At 40.6% G+C, this 22,500-nt stretch overlaps 1 protein-coding gene across 1 annotated transcript in view; it reads left to right on the forward strand.

The window, feature by feature from the left end:
* The window catches only part of LOC138980332 (QRFP-like peptide receptor), a 26,648-nt gene extending 17,590 nt beyond the window's left edge, over nucleotides 1-9,058 (forward strand). Inside the window, exons 2-3 of the mRNA XM_070353199.1 lie at nucleotides 4,136-4,314; nucleotides 4,781-9,058. Coding sequence (XP_070209300.1) covers nucleotides 4,136-4,314; nucleotides 4,781-5,293 — 692 coding nt within the window. The 3' untranslated portion in view covers nucleotides 5,294-9,058. The remainder of the gene's footprint in view (nucleotides 1-4,135; nucleotides 4,315-4,780) is intronic.
* Nucleotides 9,059-22,500: the final 13,442 nt, after the last annotated feature.

Below are 22,500 nucleotides of genomic sequence, written 5' to 3' on the forward strand. Positions count from 1 at the left end.
GTGTGTGTGTGTGTGTGTGTGTGTGTGTGTGTGTGTGTGTGTAGAGCGATTCAGACTAAACTACTGGACTGATCTTTATGAAATTTGACATGAAAGTTCCTGGGTATGATATCCCCGAACGTTTTTTTCATTTTTTTGATAAATATCTTTGATGACGTCATATCCGGCTTTTCGTGAAAGTTGAGGCGGCACTGTCACGCCCTCATTTTTCAACCAAATTGGTTGAAATTTTGGTCAAGTAATCTTCGACGAAGCCCGGACTTCGGTATTGCATTTCAGCTTGGTGGCTTAAAAATTAATTAATGACTTTGGTCATTAAAAATCTGAAAATTGTAAAAAAAAATAAAAATTTATAAAACGATCCAAATTTACGTTCATCTTATTCTCCATCATATTCTGATTCCAAAAACATATAAATATGTTATATTTCGATTAAAAACAAGCTCTGAAAATTAAATATATAAAAATTATTATCAAAATTAAATTGTCGAAATCAATTTAAAAACACTTTCATCTTATTCCTTGTCGGTTCCTGATTCCAAAAACATATAGATATGATATGTTTGGATTAAAAACACGCTCAGAAAGTTAAAACAAAGAGAGGTACAGAAAAGCGTGCTATCCTTCTTAGCGCAACTACTACCCCGCTCTTCTTGTCAATGTCACTGCCTTTGCCATGAGCGGTGGACTGACGATGCTACGAGTATACGGTCTTGCTGAAAAATGGCATTGCGTTCAGTTTCATTCTGTGAGTTCGACAGCTACTTGACTAAATGTTGTATTTTCGCCTTACGCGACTTGTTTTCTCTCCTTTTAATACATATACACACAAGATGATAATAATATCAATACTATGAGTAATGATGAAGCTGCTGCTGCTCGTGATGATGATCATGATTATTGTGCTGCTGCTGCTGCTGCTGCTGCTGCTGCTGCTGATGATGATGATGATGATGATGATGATGATGATGATGACGATGACGACGACGACGCCGACGATGATGATGACGACGACGATGATGACGACGACGACGACGAGGAGGAGGAGGAAGAGGAGGACGCCGACGACTACGACGACGACGATGATGATATCTGCAAAGATTTTGTTGTGAATGTATGACAAAAGAAATGTTAAGAAGGGTGGTTATGTTAGGGCACAGAGGCGGATGATACTGATTATATACCTCTTTGAGATAACAGTGAAGTTGCTGCCGGCAAAACTTTTGCTAAGTGCTGGGTCAGTTACTGATCTTCGACCTTACATGACAGCCTTATAAAGATCGTTTGCTCAGTGAACACTTTCGCCGCTTTTAACCATCGCATGACAGAATGCTTTTACTGTTGTTGTTTTTTTGGGGGTTTTTTTTTGTTTTGTTTTTTTAACTTTGTGAGCTGAAGTTTTTTTGGGTTTTTTGGGGTTTTTTTCATACATGTGTAGCATCAAAATGATCATATGTCATCATATACTGATCTTTTTAAAAACAATATTCGCATCATAATGTATGGCTGTCTTTACCTTATATCAAAGAAAATAAACAATAATTTGTTTTTAATTAATAAAACTTCAGACTAACGAAATCTCAAAACAACATGATTTCCAAAAATAATTTCCAGTGTTAATCGTGAATCGGTTTTTTTTTAATGCTTACGCACATCTTTGCGATTAAAATAATGTGATTAATCTTCTTCATATTTTTGCTGTTACTTTTTATACCAAAAAGCACATCTGTAACATTCAACCTAATTCTTTCGCCAATGTTTACTAAAATGTACATTTCAATATATTTCCAAAACCTGAGCACTGTTGGGCATTGAAAGAAAAAATGCTCCAATACATCAAGTTCATCCTTACAATATGTACAGTTTTTATTAGCCTTCACTTTCATTTTACACAATAAAATATTAGTTGGATAAATGTTTTGCAATATTTTCCAATGCAGTACACGTAATCGAACTTCACTAGTGACAGTGGCTGCTAAGTTCCAATTCTTTTCGTCAATTTCAAATCCTAATTTTCTTCTCCAAAATCCTTCTGAACAGGGTGGGCTGTATTGTTTTCCTACCAGAATCTTTCGAATTTCTTTTACTGATTTAACTTTTTTTCCACAAAAGGTCGGAATGTCACAGACTGAACAATTTACATCGTTTATATCGACATTTCTTAAAAGGAGATGTACAGCTGTTCGAACAACATTGTACTCAAGCAATCTATTTGCAGTGTAACCAGTTCTTTCACACACTTCTTCATAGGAAGCAAAACGTCCATCATCACACACATTATACCACTTTTAATCCAATCCGCAAAACAAAGTGGGTTTCCTTGACAAATTATATCTTTGTTGTTCTACAACAAACCCGAAACAGAATTACCATTATTATCGACTTGATTGTTATCAAGCCATGCCTTCAACACAGCGGACCAAAATTCCGATTTAATACTTTCCAATCCTTTAAATGGTTTGCTATTAATGTTTGCAAAAAAACACTCAAAGCGACTCCCAAAACGGAAAAACAGTGCTTTTGGGAGCCATGACCATTTCTGGTCTTCATAAGAAAGGTTAGTTGATAGAACGTTCAGTTTTAGACAAAACGAAACATTCAAGAGTACGTCGTCCAATTGGTCTTTGTGGTGGAGATATACAAATCATTATGAGAAAATAAAAGAACTTAGCTGAGAAGGCGTTGAATTCGACCTCTACATCATGGTAGCGCGAGTATGCAGAATTGCATACAATACAATTAAAGGCAGAGTAAGCCTCCCGTAAACCATCACAGATACGGTCAGGCTTTTACACACAGTACAAACACCATTTCATTTAAACACTCACCAATTGAGAACATCCTAGGTGCCCTCCGTAAAGAGCGAACAATTTTCAAAGAATTTATTTTTGCGTGGTTTATCTTACCCCTGAGCCATCGTGAACCCGTGTGATCCAGTTTTCCCTTTTCACAATGCAGTCGTCATAGTTAGTCATTTGAATGCGACTCGACGTGAGCTTATCTACAATAGCACGTTTTTTTTATGCACGAAACAACGGCTGTGGTTCACAAGAACTCTAGCGATGGCTTTTGACTGTTGAGAGGAACGGCGATTTGCACTGATAAACCGGCCGTCGTCTGCTACGACCCTTGCGTGACCCTGCTTCCGGGCTTTTCTTTTTTTAAACTTTCACAACTTCGAATTGTTCTGATCTTGTCTTGATGAAAAACGAATTCTTTTATGATTAAAGAATGTTTGTGTAACAAGCTGTCAATTTATTATTTAGATTTTAAAAGTTAGGTCTAGCGCAAAAACGAGGCGCCGTTGTTGTTAACGGAACAAGTCTACGAAAATAAATTCTTTGAAAATGTCTCACGCTCGACAGAAAGCAGCCAGGATGTTCCCGTTCGGTGAGCGTTGAAATGGAAGTATGCTTGTACTGTATTTAGACGCTCGGGGAGCTCCGTGATGGTTTACGGGAGGCTTACGGTGCCTTTAACGAGAAAAGCTATGTAATCGATCAGAAAGGACGTACGAACCAGGAAGCGAAGAGAACGATTAGCCTTTATTATGATTGTTAGCGTCAAGAGATTTTCTTGAAAAGGTTACAAATAGATGTGAAAAAGTCAAGCAATGCATTATTTCTTTCTCTTTTTTTCCCAAGCTTGGAGATCTCTAATTGTGAAATTGCCAACAAGAACACGTTATTTGCAGTTCAATTTCCATCTGCCAATAATTCTGTGTGTGTGTGTGTGTGTGTGTGTGTGTGTGTTTGTGTGTGTGTGTGTGTGTGTGTGTGTGTGTGTGTGTATGTGTGTGTGTCTGCGTGCGTACGTGTGTGCGTGCGTGCGTGCATGCATGCATGCGTGCGTGCGTGTGTGCGTGCGTGCGTGCGTGGGTGTGTGTGTGTGCGTGTGTGTTTCCTAACGAGAAGGAAAGCTAGACACATTCATTTTCTATCTAGGACGCGCTTGTTTACGAAGGAAAAATGTTCAACCTGACCCACTTGAGGTAAAAAATCTCTTCCAAGTCGGTATTCGTGGTATCATCTCCTTCGGTGCAGCCAAATCGGATTCTCACAAATCGGCTGCAGAAAGTGCATCGCAGTAAATTGCTGATTAATGTGGGTTTTTTTAATTTACCTTTATTTTACAGGTGTAGCAGTGACAAGCAGCATCTTCACACTTACCGCCATGAGCATTGACCGCTACATCTCCATCCAGCACCCGATGACGTCATTGACGGGTATGACGTCACGTCAAGCGCTTGCCATCGTGTTCATGACGTGGATTGTCTCCGCTGTCTTTATCAGCCCTCTTCTCTACGTCAGACAGGTAACTATCTTGGCTTTTGTCAAACCTCCTATTTTCGACCGTTCATGCAATCGACGCTTGAATAGCGTAATTCAATTGATACGCAATACGCACGTATAGTCATACAAAATAATCTGTTCTAGGTACAACATTGATTTATATTTGTCCCCGGATTTAATATATGCCAAGTTTTGCCGACTATTGTCAGGTAGATCACGGTTAAATTGCCAAGTCGATTTTTGGGATACCTTCATTTGAGCGGCGGTTACATGACCCTGTTAAAGAAACCTTTGATTCAAAATGTGTGCCAGATAGCCAAGGATTGTGCCTTACACGGCATAGATATTTTGAATTAAACATCACAAGAAGGTACAACAAATGACACGGCACAATTGTTATATTGAACAGTGTATTGATTACTGACCTATTTTATCCAAATGTGTTGAAGTGCTTTAATATAATCTCCAATTTGTATATGCACGTGCAGGTCGACACGCCCTCCCTACCCGACCTTTCCTACATGACGTTCTGCATTGAAGACTGGCCGCAGGACTACGATCGCCACATCTTCGGCCTAGTCCTGCTCGTGGTCATCTTCATCCTGCCCTCCCTCACTCTGGCCATCTGCTACGTCCACATCGGCCGCACGCTCTGCTCTAGCCAGCACTACCGCCAGTCGTCTGACTCCAGCGCTCAGAGGATCGGGTCCAGGAAGCGTGCGGCGCGCATGCTGCTGATCCTGGTGCTGGTGTTCATCGTGTGCTGGCTGCCCAACAACATCACCTCGCTGTGCATCGACCTCCTGGAGTCGTACCAGCCCGTGGACGTGCTGCCCTTCACGCTGTGTCTGGGCCACGCCCACAGCGCCATCAACCCCGTCATGTACTGGGTGATGAACCGCCGCTTCCGTCACAACGTCACCTCCCTGCTGCGCTCCATCAAGCAGTCCAACCACGTCTTCTGCACCACGGCTACCCACGCCTCGCCCAGATACGTGTAGATTGCAGGGCACTGCCTCCATGCATGTAGACTGCAGAACAACGCCTGGATACGTGTAGACTGCAGGACAAAGCCCAGATGGGTGTAGACTGCAGGACAACGCCTCGATACATGTAGACTGCAGGACAAAGCCCAGGTGGGTCTAGACTGCAGGACAACGCCTCGATACATGTAGACTGCAGGACAACGCATACATACGTGTGGACTGCAGGACAGAGCCTCGATACGTGTAGACTCCAGGACAACGCCTCACTTTGTCATCAGTTCAGCAACGTCTTCAACACTACAGGGGCTCATGCCACACCGAGATACGTGACGAGTGAGAATAAGCCATCAAGCGTTAAAGAGTTGGTGGCTATAACCGCTTCGATTGTTTTCCATCGAAGTCTTCGGCACCAACAGGTCTCACACTTCGCAAATAAAACGTATTGACAGAATAACTTGGCGTCACACAAGGGCCTCGCAGATGGCTAGCTGTTTATTTTACTATTGATGAGTAATCGCACGTTGATTTTGTAGTGAGAAGCAGACGAAATTCAGCGGATGTGTAACAGTTGTTTACCCTCAGTTAGCAAATACTCCACTATTGTCAACCTTCTCAAAACGACTGACAAAAAACCCCGCTACAATCCCTTCCAAGAATCACTGAGTATCGAGTGACATCATCCACATTTCCAAAGGCAGTCGATAACTTTACCTTCTAGGACGTTAAATAACATCGTGTGACATTCCTGCTCTTTGGTATAGGGGAATTGTGTTTCATGAATTTCACTTGGTACGCACTTTGTCCGAACAGTCTGCTGTCTGAGTCCCAACATTTACAGGTCTTCGTGTTTTCATTGTCACTAACTTTCTGAACCGGTGAGCACAGACAATTGTGTACGTATTTGTATTTTCCTTGTGCAGTTATTGATAGTTTAGTTGTTTCAAAGCGATAACTTCTGGATTAAGATACGTGCTTAACTTTATGTCACAGTTATAATCAGACCTAACGTATTTCCCCGAAAGCGGCGTATGGCTGCCTGAATGGCGGAGTAAAAACGGGCATACACGTAAAAGCCTACTCGTGCAAAAACATGAGTGGACGTGGGAGTCTCAATCCATGAACAAAGAAGAAGAAGAAGAAGAAGAAGAAGAAGAAGAAGAAGAAGAAGAAGAAGAAGAAGAAGAAGAAGAAGAAGAAGAAGAAGAAGAAGACCTAACGTGTGACTACTTAGGTGCTTCTGCAAGTAAAGAGCTGGTCAATTTTGAAATGGTTGTACTCCAAAGAGTGTTCAAGTGTACAGCAAATAATAGTATGGATTCTGAAACTCCGATGATGTTCATTTTTCGTTCATTGAATTAAAGAAGTGAGCATCTTTTGGTTTGTAACAGATTTCGCCTGATCGTTTTATTTATGATTCAGTGTCGTCTGTTGAATTTGCAGCATAACTTGACATTTCAAGTTAAAACATTCTGTAGCTCACTGATTTGTATTCGTCTTCTCGTGTTTTTCTTCAGGGAATACTCTTCTGACGAAAAGCAGATTTGTAAAAGAGTCTGAGCCTTTTTTCGGTTTTTTCATTTTAACAATAATTATTATTTTGATAATAAAATTATTAGGTGTTATATATGTGGACCTCCTACATCCCAGACGGGTATGAAACACAGGTATGAGGTACCTTATAATAAATAATTGTTTCATAGATCTCAGCTTTTTGCGTTATTAATGAATCCCTGTGAACAAAGTAATCTCGGTGAGAAACTGTTATCATTAAGGTAATGGTATTCGGGGATTATGCTTGATCTGTGTTGTGAAAAATTGAATTTCAGTGCCATACAACTGCCATACCATGCTTGCTGTTGAGTGATGTGTTTTATTGTGTGATCCCGACGGTGATTTTTGTTTAAGGATACTCATCAGGATGCTGTTTTTTGTCTCAACAAAACGCCGAAAACTTATTTAATTCGCCCAAAACTGTGCCGTCAATTTGGAAGAATTGCCTAACCATTTCACAGTGAGCGGAAACGTGACGGCACGAACTGCCCAAAACATGTTATGTCCATTTTGGCAAATTTGCGAGAGAAAAAAAACCCAGCATCTCTGTATATACTTGGACTTGTGGATTCATCATATTATCGTCATATTAGACGTTCTTTTTTTTTTACGGTATATTGTATGCTCTTGGCGCTTTTCTTGCTACATTGCACGTTTACATTGAAGTGTGTTGTATTAAACGGAGGATGTTTATATAGATACAATGGTTATATCATACAGCTTGATGTGTTGAACGGAGGATGTTTATATAGATACAATGGTTATATCATACAGCTTGATGTGTTGAACGGAGCTGTCGCGATATAACCTTCGTGGTTGAAAACGACGTTAAACACCAAATAAAGAAAGAAAGAAAGTTGAACGGAGAATGTTTATATCGATACAATGGTAGAATCATACCGTTTGATGTATTGAACGAAGAACGTTTATGTAAATACAATGGTTACATCAAAAAGTATGTTTTGTTGAACGGAGGATATATATATATATACTAGAATGAATACCCGCTTCGCCGGGTATCCGGCTTCGCCGGGAAGAAGTAGGGCCGAATGATACCCGGCTTCGCCGAGATGAAAGCGTTGTGGACAGTGACCTTCTAAAAATAGTAACGGGAATATCCGGCTTCGCCGGGATGAAAGCGTTGTGGACGGTGACCTTCTAAAAATAGTAACGCGAATATGGATTGACGCCACACGAAGGAAGGGAGATAAACGCAAAACACTGGAGAAGATAAGGAAGAGTTACTGGGAATGGATCTGGGAAGATGAACATAAAAACCAAAATCGTTTGAGCGCTGCGCGCTGAGAGCACGTGTTGAAAATTCTCATCGACCAGGTTGTGTCCGGGGTCTACCTGAATATGCCCATCAAATTTGAAGCAGATCCATCGAGAACTTTGGCCGTGCATCGCGAACACACACACACACACACACACACACACACACACACACACAGACAGACACAAGTCGTATATATATATAGATATAGATATATAGATACAATGGTTGCATCATATACTTTGTTGTGTTGAACGGAGGATATTTATATAGATAAAATGGTAACATCATACATGTTTGATGTGTTGGACGGAGAACGTTTATATAGATCAATGGTTACATCATATTGTTTGTTGGCCGAACGGCAGCACGCTTCTGGATTTCAGTTTCTATTTCATATATTTTATTTAACCCGTTTGACCATTCCAGACGTTATAAACTCAAGTTAATTTTATGTTAAAGCAGAATTAGTCCTCTGTCTGTGTGTTATGTTTCAGTAATAGTACTGCAGTGATACAGCAACCGATGGGAGAATTTAATTAGCTGTTGAAACTTTGTTGGTTTGGTTTTGAGAATAATGTGATTGCATGTAATGAGAGATAGTTGCCCATAAATGTACTGAACTGCTAGTTTCCACTTGGTTACAGGTACATTGGCTTACGTATCAGCACGCTATTGTATGCTATAATTTCCTGCCATTAAAATAATGTAATGTAATGTAAGACTTTTTTTATATATGTTCAGTTTTGAACTGGCTAAAGTTCAAGTGAATATTCTGACTTTTGTTTAATTTTGCTTCTTGCGAAGAATGGACATGATGGGAAAAGGGTTGTGTTTCGTGGTTCTGTGCTTGCCCTTGATGCTGCTGTGCTGTAATATAGCCGAGAAGGGTCTATGGAAGGCAGGGTGAATTTTGAGAACGTGTTTTCTAAGATTGTGAAAAATAAATCAGAAATCGTGTATGTGTATGTGTGTGTTGTGTGTGTATGTTTGTGTGTGTTTTAGTGTGTGTGTGTGTGTGTTTTAGTGTGTGTGTGTGAGTGTGTGTGTGTGTGTGTGTGTGTGTGTGTGTGTGTGTGTGTGTGTCTGGTTCCATCATCTCTCTCCTGACGCTTAATATTTTTGCGCTTGTTATGCATATGAAGTACACACACACACACACACACACACACACACACACACACACACATACATACACAAACACACACACACACACTCTCTCTCTCTCTCTCTCTCTCTCTCTCTCTCTCTCTCTCTCTCTCTCTCTCACTAAACAATTGTTCATACTGTCCCCACCCTTCCCACCTCCTCAGAAGAAAATATCATTGCTGGCTATATGACACAAGATAACGTAGGTTTGTCCCAAAAAATATTACCCAATATTGACGGACTGTGTGATGATATCTTCTGCTATGGTCTGTTGAGACAGTGATATCAAAATCAAGACCGGAGGTCGAGATTTTGATAGCACTGTCGAAACAGATCACACAGTCAGTCAATGTTAGATATATTGCTAATTCTTTGGACATTTTGTATTTACTGTAAAGAAATTACAAAAGGATTTGTCTCAATTTTGGCTGTTCCATATCCCTCCCTCTGATTATTATTTCTTTTTGTTCACTCTTTTCTTGTACTTTACAGTATTTCAAAATGTCTTTTCTTTCAAAAAGTCTTTAGTCACTTGCTCAACTAAATTCTGGGATCATTACATTTTCATATATATTTGTTTGTTTTTAAATTAAGGTGTTTTTGAGTCACTTGAGAAAAAGTGACTCTATGTAATCGGTCAGTGTTAGTCTGTCCGGCCGTCCGTAGACACCACCTTAACGTTGGACTTTTCTCGGAAACTATCAAAGCGATCGGGCTCATATTTTGTTTAGTCGTGACCTCCAATGACCTCTACACTTTAACGATGGTTTCGTTGACCTTTGACCTTTTTCAAGGTCACAGGTCAGCGTCAAAGGAAAAATTAGACATTTTATATCTTTGACAAAGTTCATCGGATGTGATTGAAACTTTGTAGGATATTTCTTTAGATCAAAGTATTTACATCTGTAGCCTTTTACGAACGTTATCAGAAAAACAAGGGAGATAACTAGCCTTTTCTGTTCGGCAACACACAACTTAACGTTGGGCTTTTCTCGGAAACTATAAAAGTGACCGGGCTCAAATTTTATGTGAACGTGACTCATTGTGTTGTGAATAGCAATTTCTTCCTGTCCATCTGATGCCTCATATAATATTCAGAACTGCGAAAGTGACTCGATCGAGCGTTTGCTCTTCTTGTTGTTTTTGAAGTGGGGAAGCAATAAAGAGGTCGTCGATATCAAAACTGATATCGACGGAAATGTCGTCGATATCACTTTTGCACTGAGCTCAGTTTTGCCCAATTGACCAATGGAAATCCACGTAACATATGAAATAGCAATATTCCACCATATATATTCCAAAGTGATGCTTGCATACCACAGAAAGAGATGCGATATTTATTGGCCCAGGTTTTTATTTTTTTATTTGTATAAACGACTGTCGCTTTTACAAGCAAGCACAGGCAGAAAACTGCTAGTACAGGTATTAAGAAGCACTTACACTATCAATGTCCACAACGCTTATTAAATACATGTAACTGCAGCAAACCAGTAATGCTAAACAGAAAAAGACAACAAAACATGAACCAGTTTATACCCAAGAGCTGTAAAAATGATAGAATACATCTTACTGCAGCAAAACATAAATGCTCAAAAGAAATAACATTTAAAAAAATATCTAAGTGTAAACTTGAGCTCAAGAGCAGCATACATTGACAGCAAACCAGTAATGCACAAAAATAGACCAAAACCTGGATAAGTTTGGAATCAAGAGATATAGTTACGCATGCAATCGAATTATAATACATTTCCTTACGCACACAATCTAATTATTCTCAGCATTTCTCTCTAAATGACAACTCTGTTCTCCCCAGAATAAACATCCCAATAAAGCTACGAAAATACCCTCCTGTCAGGAGCTGACATCATCTAGTCTTATTATAGTAATAAGTTCATCATCTCCAATGTCCTTATCCTGTAAGCACGTTATACCCACCAGGGCAATGCACTAGAAGAACGGAATCAGTTCGCTTTTTGCCTACCATCAGCTGGTATGATTGCAAATCAAAAAAGTCTTGTGACATTTTGTCACCACCCTCTAGCATTGGCCTCATTTGACGGAGAGGGATGGAGGGAGTGGGGGGGGGAGGGGCTGAAGGGGAGTAGGGTTTTGGCCTCATTTTTCTTTTTTTCTATTTTTGTTGTCAAATCAAGCCTGCGTCATACCCTGCGTCATAGGTTGTGAAGGAGGAGGACTGCTTGTTCGTTTGGGCTAGAGAGTCATAAATGTATTCTTCTGTTTATTCTACATACATGCGTGTATTTTGCTTCAAACGTCCCGCAGTCGAAGCGCCATAATTAAAGCCGCGTCTTCTGGAACCTCGATCTTTCCCAAAGCCTCGTAAAAGCTTTGAAGTTGAAGCAAAATTGACGTCACTCTAGAAAGAAAAGCGTGACGTGAGCGTTCTCAACATTCTTCCATGGGAAACAGCAAGCGCAAATGTGTTCCCAGAATGACGTTTGTCTCGGTGATTTTGTCATCATGAGCAGTGAAAAATTAGGACCCTGCTAGACTTGTTTGACACGTCGTCATTTACATGATATATACACATATGAGTGTATGGTTTAGTTATGTAATGTTGAGGTTATAGGGCTTATCCATACCGTTTCTCGCTTAAAAAAAAGGAAAAAAAGAAGAACTTGCATCATGGTCTACTAGCACGAAAGTCCATACTTTCTGAACCTGCTGAAATCTTGTGGTAAACAATCACAGGCAGAACCAGGGGCGATCATCATTAGGTCCAGCATTAAAAAGAAGTATGTATCACGTATACAAGTAGGATAAATACACGTACAAGCCCATTCGTGCAAAACACGAATATACATGGGCGTCGTAGCCATTGAATGCACAAAAAGACGACGAAGAAGAAGAATTAGCGTAAAGAAAGTAAGATTGAAAGTACCGTGAAACATAAAATCGACATTCAGTTTTCGATGGACTAGGACATGGGTTTTATTCTCAAAAGAAGCTGCGTTTTCTGGATAATGAGCTCACTTATATCGGTGTAAGTGTTTCATGAGTCCACCACAGGGAATAATGTCCTCCTGAAAACAACTAACCACAAGCCCTGAGGCAAAGGTAATGGACTATTTTAGACGAAAACTTATCACTGACCCACGCAAATTCTGACGCGGCAAATGATAGTGACATTAATATCAAAACATGAACGCGTCCGAAAAGATGCCCTCGACAGTTTGGCATGACGTGAAAAGCAAATATCCAAAAACAGACTGCTAACATTCCAACATCCATAATCAATAACCATGAAAGTATAGTTTTTAGAACGTTTAAGTTTGTCCTTATTTTGTCAAAAAGTTAACGTTCCATTACTATTGATTGTATTTATTGTTCAAAATGCCCCCATGGGTTATGGACTAATAAACTTGAAACTTGAAACTTGAAACTTGTAAAGTAGAGCAAGAGAATAACGTTAACCAACTGGTATTTTAAGGGGTTACTTGTGTGTTCAAATCGCGTGAAAGAAACATTACAAATTTTGTGCACAGGTTCCTTTAAGCAATATGGACACATCTGTGCAAAGAAAAAAGGGGGTCGACGTATTACGTTTTTTTTTAGAATTTTTTTACTGGGGGTTGTCAAGTACGATTTTGCGAAAAACACTGCAATTTTTAACATGATCCCAACTGACATATTTAGCTCTACAAATAATAAATGAGACATTAGTTTGTGTATATAAATGAATGGAGAGTATAACTTTATCATAAAACGGTACTTATCAACGTGCATTTTCAGAAAATGATCGAGGTTTATCGAGGGCGTACACATAAAATTATCACTCCTTTAGTAGTAAAAACGTATTTAAAAAAAATTCGCGTGAAAGAAACATTACACATTTTGTGCACAGGTTCCTCTAAGCAATATGGACACATCTGTGCAAAGAAAAAAGGTGGTCGACGTATTACTTTTTTTTTTAGAATTTTTTTACCGGGGGTTGTCAAGTACGATTTTGCGAAAAACACTGCGATTCTTAAGGGGTTACTTGTGTGTTCAAATCGCGTGAAAGAAACATTACACATTTTGTGCACAGGTTCCTTTAAGCAATATGGACACATCTGTGCAAAGAAAAAAGGGGGTCGACGTATTAACTTTTTTTTTAGAATTTTTTTACTGGGGGTTGTCAAGTACGATTTTGCGAAAAACACTGCGATTCTTAAGGGGTTACTTGTGTGTTCAAATCGCGTGAAAGAAACATTACACATTTTGTGCACAGGTTCCTTTAAGCAATATGGACACATCTGTGCAAAGAAAAAAGGGGGTCGACGTATTAACTTTTTTTTTAGAATTTTTTTACTGGGGGTTGTCAAGTACGATTTTGCGAAAAACACTGCGATTCTTAACATGATCCCGACTGACATATTTAGCTCTACAAATAATAAATGAAACATTAGTTTGTGTATATAAATGAATGGAGAGTATAACTTTATCATAAAACGGTACTTATCAACGTGCATTTTCAGAAAATGATCGAGGTTTCTCGAGGGCGTACACATAAAATTATCACTCCTTTAGTAGTAAAAACGTATTTAAAAAAAATTCGCTCGACAGAAACATAACTAAACTTGAACACAGCTAAGTTCACTGTATACATATACAATACCTGTAAACAAAATAAGTTGTTGCCTTATTGTCTGCTTCACAATTATTCCCGTACCAACCCCACCCCCATTATCTTGACTGACAAAAATGATAAAAAGAAATAATTTGGGAGCGCTGGACTTGTGATACATGAGTTTGAATCAGGGTGAAGGGTTGGGGGTCGGAACATTTGTGTGCAAATTTCACGAAGATCTGTCCAGTAAATTTCTATGAATCGCACACCACACACACAAAAACACACACACACGTATATATAATATATATGGCCTGGGGCGATTGTAGCTTCCCTTCTTCGTGTCCAGCTCTCTCTCTCTCTCTCTCTCTCTCTCTCTCTCTCTCTCTCTCTCTCTCTCTCTCTCTCTCTCTCTCTCTCTCTCTCTCTCTCTCTCTCTCTCTCTCTTTGCGAATATGATTTTGAAGCGCATTACATAAAGTCGGTATCTGATATCTAAAGTCCTGATATTTTGGATGCGGAGGAATTTTTCCTGGTGATGATCTGAGGTAACGGAATTGTTCATGCATTCTGAGGGAATTTGACAGGTATCGGGGTGTGTGTGTGTGTGTGTGTGGGGGGGGGGGGGGTTGGTGGTGTGGGGGGGGGGGCTTTTGGTGTGGGGTAAATGATTAAAACGCCTGCACCCTAACTATGAAAGCAGCCACACGCATACTCACAGAGACACAGAGGCACGCATGTTTGTGTGACGGTTTGCACGAATGACCATTGAAAATTAGTTTTTGATAAAAACAAGCGACATTTCCTTTGAGCACACAGGTGCTCAGCCAATGTGTATTGAAACTTGTTCAATTATCTCAAAATGTCATAACGTTTGGCAATATAATTATTTAACAACAACAAAAAGACTACCGGATTCCGTACATAAAAAAGTCAGGGGCCGTAACAACAATTCGCGGCATTGGACTGTGGGAGCACGGACCTACATTCTAATGGATGGCTGGCTTTGGATCTAGGTCACTTTAGTGGGAATATCGGTCAACTTTGAAACCTGAGGACCAGCCACTTCCGGTTCCCCTTTCAGAGTAATGAGATTGCTGGGGCCGTAGAATTTTTCATCCAGTTTTGTCCTTTTTTTTCTCCAAAATGGATATTAGTCGGAAGAAACAAGCACACGTGTGACACGTGTGGTGGGGGTATTTGCCCGCAAGTTTTCAGTGTTGTTGTTGTTGCGAAGCGAAGCGGCTTCCCAGTGCGGAAGGCAGGCAGTTTGTGCATCAAACAGTGTTGTTGTGATGGATGGATGAGTGAGTGATGAGGGTGAATGAGTTAGTTAAACTGTGACTGAATATCTATTGATTTATTGATATTAAAGCGAACATTAGGGGGGGGGTCGAAATGCACCATTGTGCACTCGCCTTGATGTAAGGAACACTACTGCAGTCTCTAACAGCTTCAAAGTGGGTTAGACAGGCTCTTGATAAAGACTGAGGCAAAATGTGCCAAATCACACATTGTCTTGAAAGAAGGAAAAATCTTCATTTGTCACCTTTCTGCACTTTTTTGACTTTGAGTGCATAGCCACAATGGTCACAGACAAGATGCAGCAAACAGATTTGAAAAAGACCCCAAACTGAACTTGTTATGACTATTTGTAACCCCTCTCACCTTTTTGACTTGGCCGTACCCAAGCAAAAAGGCAAACAAAATCATAACTAATTCCATGTTGATTTTTGGTGGGGTGGACCTATAGTTCCAGACTCACCTTGATTAGAGCAACACTAGTGCAGTGTCCAACAGCTTTTAAAATTTGTTTTGACCTCTTGACAATGTACATGTCAACAATCCCTGGCTATCCCTGACTGTTGTGTAGTAAGAAAAAAATCTTCATTTTTCCCCTTTCTCCACCTTTTTGAGTGTCAGTGCATAGCCACAATGGTCACAGAAAAGATGCAGCAAACAGATTTGAAAAAGACCCAAAAGTGAACTTGTTATGACTATTTCTAACCTTTCCTACCTTGTTCACTTGGCCGTACCCAAGCCAAAAAATCATAACTAATTCCATGTTCACTTTTTGGTGGGGTGGACCTATTGTTCCAGACTCGCCTTGATTAGAGCAACACTAGTGCAGTGTTCAACAGCTTTTAACATTTGTTTTGACCTCTTGACAATGTACATGTAAACATGTAACCCTAATCCCTGACGGTTGTGCAGTAAGAAAAAATCTTCATTTCTCCCCTTTCTCCACTTTTTTGTGTGTCAGTGCGCATAGCCACAATGGTCACAGAAAAGATGCATCAAACAGATTTGAAAAAGACCCAAAACTGAACTTGTTATGAATATTTCTCATCTTTTTTGTCCAAAAAAAACCAACACCCAAAATCTTCATTTTTCCCTTCTTCAAAATTTGTCCAAAAAAAAACAACACCCAAAATCTTCATTTTTCCCTTCTTCACTTTTTTGACTGTCAGTGCATAGCCACAATGGTCACAGACAAGATGCAGCAAACAGATTTGAAAAAGACCCCAAACTGAACTTGTTATGACTATTTGTAACCCCTCTCACCTTTTTGACTTGGCCGTACCCAAGCAAAAAGGCAAAAAAAATCATAACTAATTCCATGTTGACTTTTTGGTGGGGTGGACCAATTGTTCCAGACTCGCCTTGATTAGAGCAACACTAGTGCAGTGTCCAACAGCTTTTAAAATTTGTTTTGACCTCTTGACAATGTACATGTCAACAATCCCTGACTATCCCTGACTGTTGTGTAGTAAGAATAAAATCTTCATTTTTTCCCCTTTCTCCAACTTTTTGAGTGTCAGTGCATAGCCACAATGGTCACAGAAAAGATGCAGCAAACAGATTTGAAAAAGACCCAAAAGTGAACTTGTTATGACTATTTCTAACCTTTCCTACATTGTTCACTTGGCCGTACCCAAGCCAAAAAATCATAACTAATTCCATGTTCACTTTTTGGTGGGGTGGACCTATTGTTCCAGACTCGCCTTGATTAGAGCAACACTTGTGCAGTGTTCAACAGCTTTTAAAATTTGTTTTGACCTCTTGACAATGTACATGTAAACATGTAACCCTAATCCCTGACTGTTGTGCAGTGAGAAAAAATCTTCATTTCTCCCTTTTCTCCACTTATTTGTGTGTCAGTGCATAGCCACAATGGTCACAGAAAAGATGCATCAAACAGATTTGAAAAAGACCCAAAACTGAATTTGTTATAAATATTTCTCATCTTTTTTGGACTTAGAAAAATTTGTCACACAAAAAACATTTCTTCATTTTTCCCCTTTCTCCACTTTCTCTTTCATGAGGAAGGGATAATCACACATAGTAAGCCAGTGAGGTTAGAATGGTGAGGTGGGGTCTGAGGCTGGTAAGGGATTTGGGGGTAGATATAGGACCGACGAGAGGGCACGGATTCGGCGGTTCGCCGTGTCGAGTCAACTTCATATAGATCTGTGTAGGCGATCAACAGCCCCAGTCGATCTGGATCTGTTCAAGTCAAAAGTAAAGTCAAGGATACGAAGAAGTTTACCGAAAAACATCGATCCCAAGGACCCATGTTGTAACTTTTCAAAGCAGTTACATTCAATCAAAGCTCTATCCACATTAAACCGAACGGGAATCGTCGAAGATCCACGCAACTTCACTGCAATGTCGAAAACGAACTCATAATGTCACCGCAGATCTATAGTTGGTTTTGGTTTTGTGTCGCAGCAAAGAAACGAAGCAAATCTCCGGCTTTTATTTCACACTAAAAAACCGTTCATTTAGCGGGTTATTAAAATATATTTCTTTGAGGTTGCAAGGCAATGGCATCGCTGAGATGTACTCCTTCGAACACACGACACAGGTTAGAAATTGACTTCATTTGGGCGCTTTTTACGGCCAAAACAGAGTGAGCTTTTTGACGGGTTTATGGAAAAATCACTTCGGGGGCAGGTCTAAAATCCTGTGTACAGTGCCAAATCATACATCATTCAAAAGAGCAAAGTATGTTCTTTATTCTAACATATGGGCTAGGGTAAGTCATAGATATAAATAGACAGTGTCTGTCTATTATATCTGTATAGGCAAGTGTATTCCGTTCCTTCGATAGTCTCGTCATCTACACTTGCGTGAACAATGCAATTTTGAGTCTGTTTTGCATAAAAGACCTGCGAGATTTGTAGAAGTCAAAACAACAACTTACAGTCCAGCCTCTCAACTTTCGTTCCATGCAATTTGTTTGTCTGTACGTATAGACTGAGGGGTGCCCCGAAATGATTTGTAATCACAACATTCACAGACTTCAAATACGCCATTGAAAACTCGTCCACGTGCGTTTTAGATATATACTTGGGTGACTAAAACTGTCGTACCTACCAAAGGCCGCTTCGCGTAAGAAAATGACTACCAGAGTCGCAAGGCTCGGGATTTTTTTTACAAAAAATTTATATTGCGTTGTTCTAGTCCGAATGAATATGAAGATATGGCGAGTTGAAAACGCCGATTCTTTCGCCAGAAACACGTCTGTTTTCACACCGGAAAGAAGGAATGGACTGAGCTACTAGAAGCACGGCGCCGTGCGTACAATCGATCGAATGATGTTATTCACACAATACCATTTGGCGATCTCTAAAAAATCATTTAAAAACGAACTAGTTGACATGTAATGAAACTATTTACTGAAATCAAGAAGTATCTTAGTTCTAGCCGTGCATATGACACACCCTTTCGCGAAAGCACACTGAACCGTGCGTATACGCATTCGCACCCGCAAACCACCAACCCAGGCGGGTTATCCAGATCCAGATCCAGATCCAGATCCAAGGGAAGTAACTCAGTGAGTATAAACATGAGCAAGAACCGCAACCCGAACACACTCGTAACACCTTAACGTGAACATTTCTCACACTAGCAGAAATAAGGGGGCAAGGGGTCATACGTGTACCGGTTGATGTCATATTTGGGCTAGTGCAAACTGTGGATCAAGCGCATAATGAGGGCCCCAAAGGGGGGGTATCATCACGATCACGGGAAGGGAAATTTTAGCTTTCACGATCACAGTTACCTTGATTTTTGTTTTCACGATCACGAACACCAGTGGCAAATCACGGTCACGGTAAAAGTTGCATGTACAGAAAGCACGTGTCAAAGTAAACACAACCACACAGTAATTCGCTCCTCTGGATCTATTGTTTATTCAACACAAAGTGACAACTGTTGCACTTTTTTATCATTTGTTTTTAATTCTCTTTCATACACACATAGAAATACATATCATGATTTGTAATCAGTAACAAGAATGTTGTTTTCATTGTTTTTTCTCTCGCTCTCTCTCTCTCATACAGACACTCACAGGAATATACACTCCAGGGGCGGAGCAGTTAAGCCAAAGGGGGGGGGGTTACAACCTGGGGTCGAGGGCAAGGCCCCATTGGGGGATCTGGGGGGCTTAGCCCCCCAGAAGCTGAAGAGATTTAGCTATTTTATGAACAATTTATGGCTTATCCTTGATTTTAAACATGATCAACTGGTGTCAGCAGCCACTCATTATTTCTTTTAAAGTTATTATTATTTTATTTTTTTTGACAGCCGGGGGGGGGGGTTCCGGAACCCCTGTAACCCACCCCCCCCCCCCCCCCCCACCCCCCCCCCCCCCCCGTAATCCGCCCCTGCACTCATACACATTCAACTCCCACACCCTCACTCACACACATGAATATATACTTGCACAATTTCACATTTCCAGAGCTAAATCTTTTAAACCCATTTTCTCAAAAACTATTGGGTGGATTGAAATTAAAGTACATGTATGTGTGATGGTAGAGTCTATAATCCTGACTAAAGGTCAGTCTAGGAATCATGAAGGTGGGTGAAGGAATATACACTCATACACATTCAACTCCCACACCCTCACTCACACACATGAATATATATACTTGCACAATTTCACATTTCCAGAGCTAAATCTTTTAAACCCATTTTCTCAAAAACTATTGGGTGGATTGAAATTAAACTACATGTATGTGTGATGGTAGAGTCTATAATAACAAAATCCCCAACGAACATGACTTTGGTCGACTTTGACATGAGGATCAAGTGACCCAAACTGGCACGTCTCCCCGCCATAGTTCCTGAATTTAACCCATTGTTTATAAGTTTACAGGCGCTAAAATAAATTCAAGCTTAATGCAAAGAAGCGACAATTAGAATCTATGCCAAGCGTGTCCACGTTGCTGGGATGAAAAACACATTATTTTCTAGTTTCGGTTTTGGCTACACGCAGACTCGATCAGACTCGAGCCAGTCGAGGTCACACTGAGCGAATGACAGCCGGACGTGACAATGTCGACAATGTCAATGATCTCAATCAATCTCAAAGATCTTAAACAAATTTCAAGATCTTTGCCTACATTCAGAACAGTCATAGAGCAACATAGACAGGGCCGGACTAGGGGGGGGGGGTTACAGGGGTTGCGCAACACCCCCCCCCCCCCCCCTGGCTTAAGCATGTACATCCCAAACGCTTTTTTTTGTGGGGGAGGAAAGGGGGGGGGGGGGGTTGCATCTGGATCATCATGAAATCCGAGGAGAAATCGCACCTCTCACCCCCTTTCGAAAGACATTTTTCTTCAACGATTTTTGTGATGAAAAGTATGAGTCCTTACAATCTCAATTCTTCTTCATTGCCTATACAGCTCAGCTTGCTGTCGAATTTTTTCGTTCAAGGAGAGGCTTCCTTTCCCTCCAGAAACATCAAAAAACGTTCAGCTTCAAGGGGGCTTCGCCCCCATGCAACCCCCACCAAGGGGGCTTCACCCCCTGGACCCCCACCAAGGGGCCTTGCCTCCTGAACCCTCAACTGTAACCCCCACCCCCACCCCCACCCCCTAGTACTTACCTAGTCCGGCTCTGATAGATGACATACCTTGACATTTCGTCTTCGGAAAGACGGACCCGTAGCCTGACCTTTCCACCAAGGAAGGCATTCTCGCCGCCTGCTTTGGTCTGGCTTGAATCCACAAAATATAACAGAAGTTCGATGACAGTACCGCTGCACGCCATTTTTGATCTTCGAATTCGAATTTGACTGAATGCACTCAAAACTTTAGCACGAAGCCCTTCCATTGGATGAAGTTTGGCAGACTTTTGCAATTCGCCTTCTGATTGGATCTCTTTTTTGTGTGATTGGTTCTCTTAAAGAGAAGCAATTGCTGTCAAAATCATATTTCTGAATGTGTTGTTGCTTCCCTTCAATTGGGATTAGCTCCTTGACGAATAGAGGATCATACTCATAGAGTGATACAGCTGTGAAAAATGTATGTTGAAAATAAAATGCTTTGCAATAATGCCCATCACGATCACGAAAACAAATGACGATCACGATCACGAGACTTGATTTTTTTGTCATCACGGATCACGGGCAAAGTCCCATCACGATCACAGAAATGGAAATTTCGGCAATCACGGTCACAGAAAGGTCAAAAAACACCAATCACGATCACGATTTTAAACCCTTTGGGGCCCTCCATAATGCGTCCATGATTTGCAAGATGGGACCCCTAGTTTTGATTTATCGTTCCTTCGACTGACTGGTCCATGAAAAGAATTCAGGTTATAGGGCTTATCCATACCGTTTCTCGCTAAAACAAAGAACTTTCATCATGGTTTGATAGCACGATTAATGTCCTTACTTTCTGAACCTGCTGAAATCTGGCGGTAAACAACCACAGGAAGTCCCAGCGTCGCATTGTAAGATCATCATTAGGTCCTGCATAATAAAGAAGTCTGTTGTTTTGCTAGAAGGTAAAATACTCATCAGCTGAGGCTGAGTGTATTTAGCGAGGCTGATGGTTTTATATAATTGGAGTGCGGTTGCTTGCGTGTTGCTGGGTCGGTGTTGCTTTTTCGTGACTTGTGGAACACTGCACTAAACAGTAATTTTGTTATTTTAGATCCCCGGTGTGGCGTGTACGAACATCTATTTTCTTCGTGATATGTAGGTTACAACTCTCCCTCCCTCTCCCCTTCCACCAATACCCCTGGAGTACGAGTCTGCCTTACTTGATTCTTACGAGTCTTTAATTCACAAGACTCTAAAACAACTTTAGAACAACTGGTCATCAAATATTAGAAGTTATCAACGCTCAATTTCAGCGTCAAATCATGAAAGTAATTACTGAGAAACTGATCTAGAAAACACATCTCTCTGATAGATCAAAATGGCGTCATCACTCGAGACCGGTCGGACATCGCCCGGGACCAAATCAGCAGCAAAATGTGCATTTGCAAACATCATAGCATCAAATGAAACATAAGAATAAAGCATAAGGAATGAATACAGCATAAATGAATAAAGCATTTAGTTACTTACAGATTCTCCTCAGTGAGCACACGTAAAGGAAACACAAAGAAACAAGCCTCGGAATTCAGTTACAACCACAAGTCGACCGATTACAACTTCGCGACAAATTTGGTCAGCACTTCGACCGTTCACGTCAACCGACACATATGAGCAGCACACAGCTCAGTATCACAAATCGCGTTGTCTCCTCTAGCCTAAATGCTCAGTCTTTTAAAGGCTGGCCACTTCCGATTCCCTGTGGCGATAAGCCAATAGGGAGGCTACCCGGTGTCAGACAACGGGGGGTGTCGTCTTAAGATTGCCTGCCAAAT

The sequence above is a fragment of the Littorina saxatilis genome, linkage group LG1, assembly GCF_037325665.1.
Source record: "Littorina saxatilis isolate snail1 linkage group LG1, US_GU_Lsax_2.0, whole genome shotgun sequence".
Taxonomy (NCBI): Eukaryota; Metazoa; Mollusca; class Gastropoda; order Littorinimorpha; family Littorinidae; genus Littorina; species Littorina saxatilis.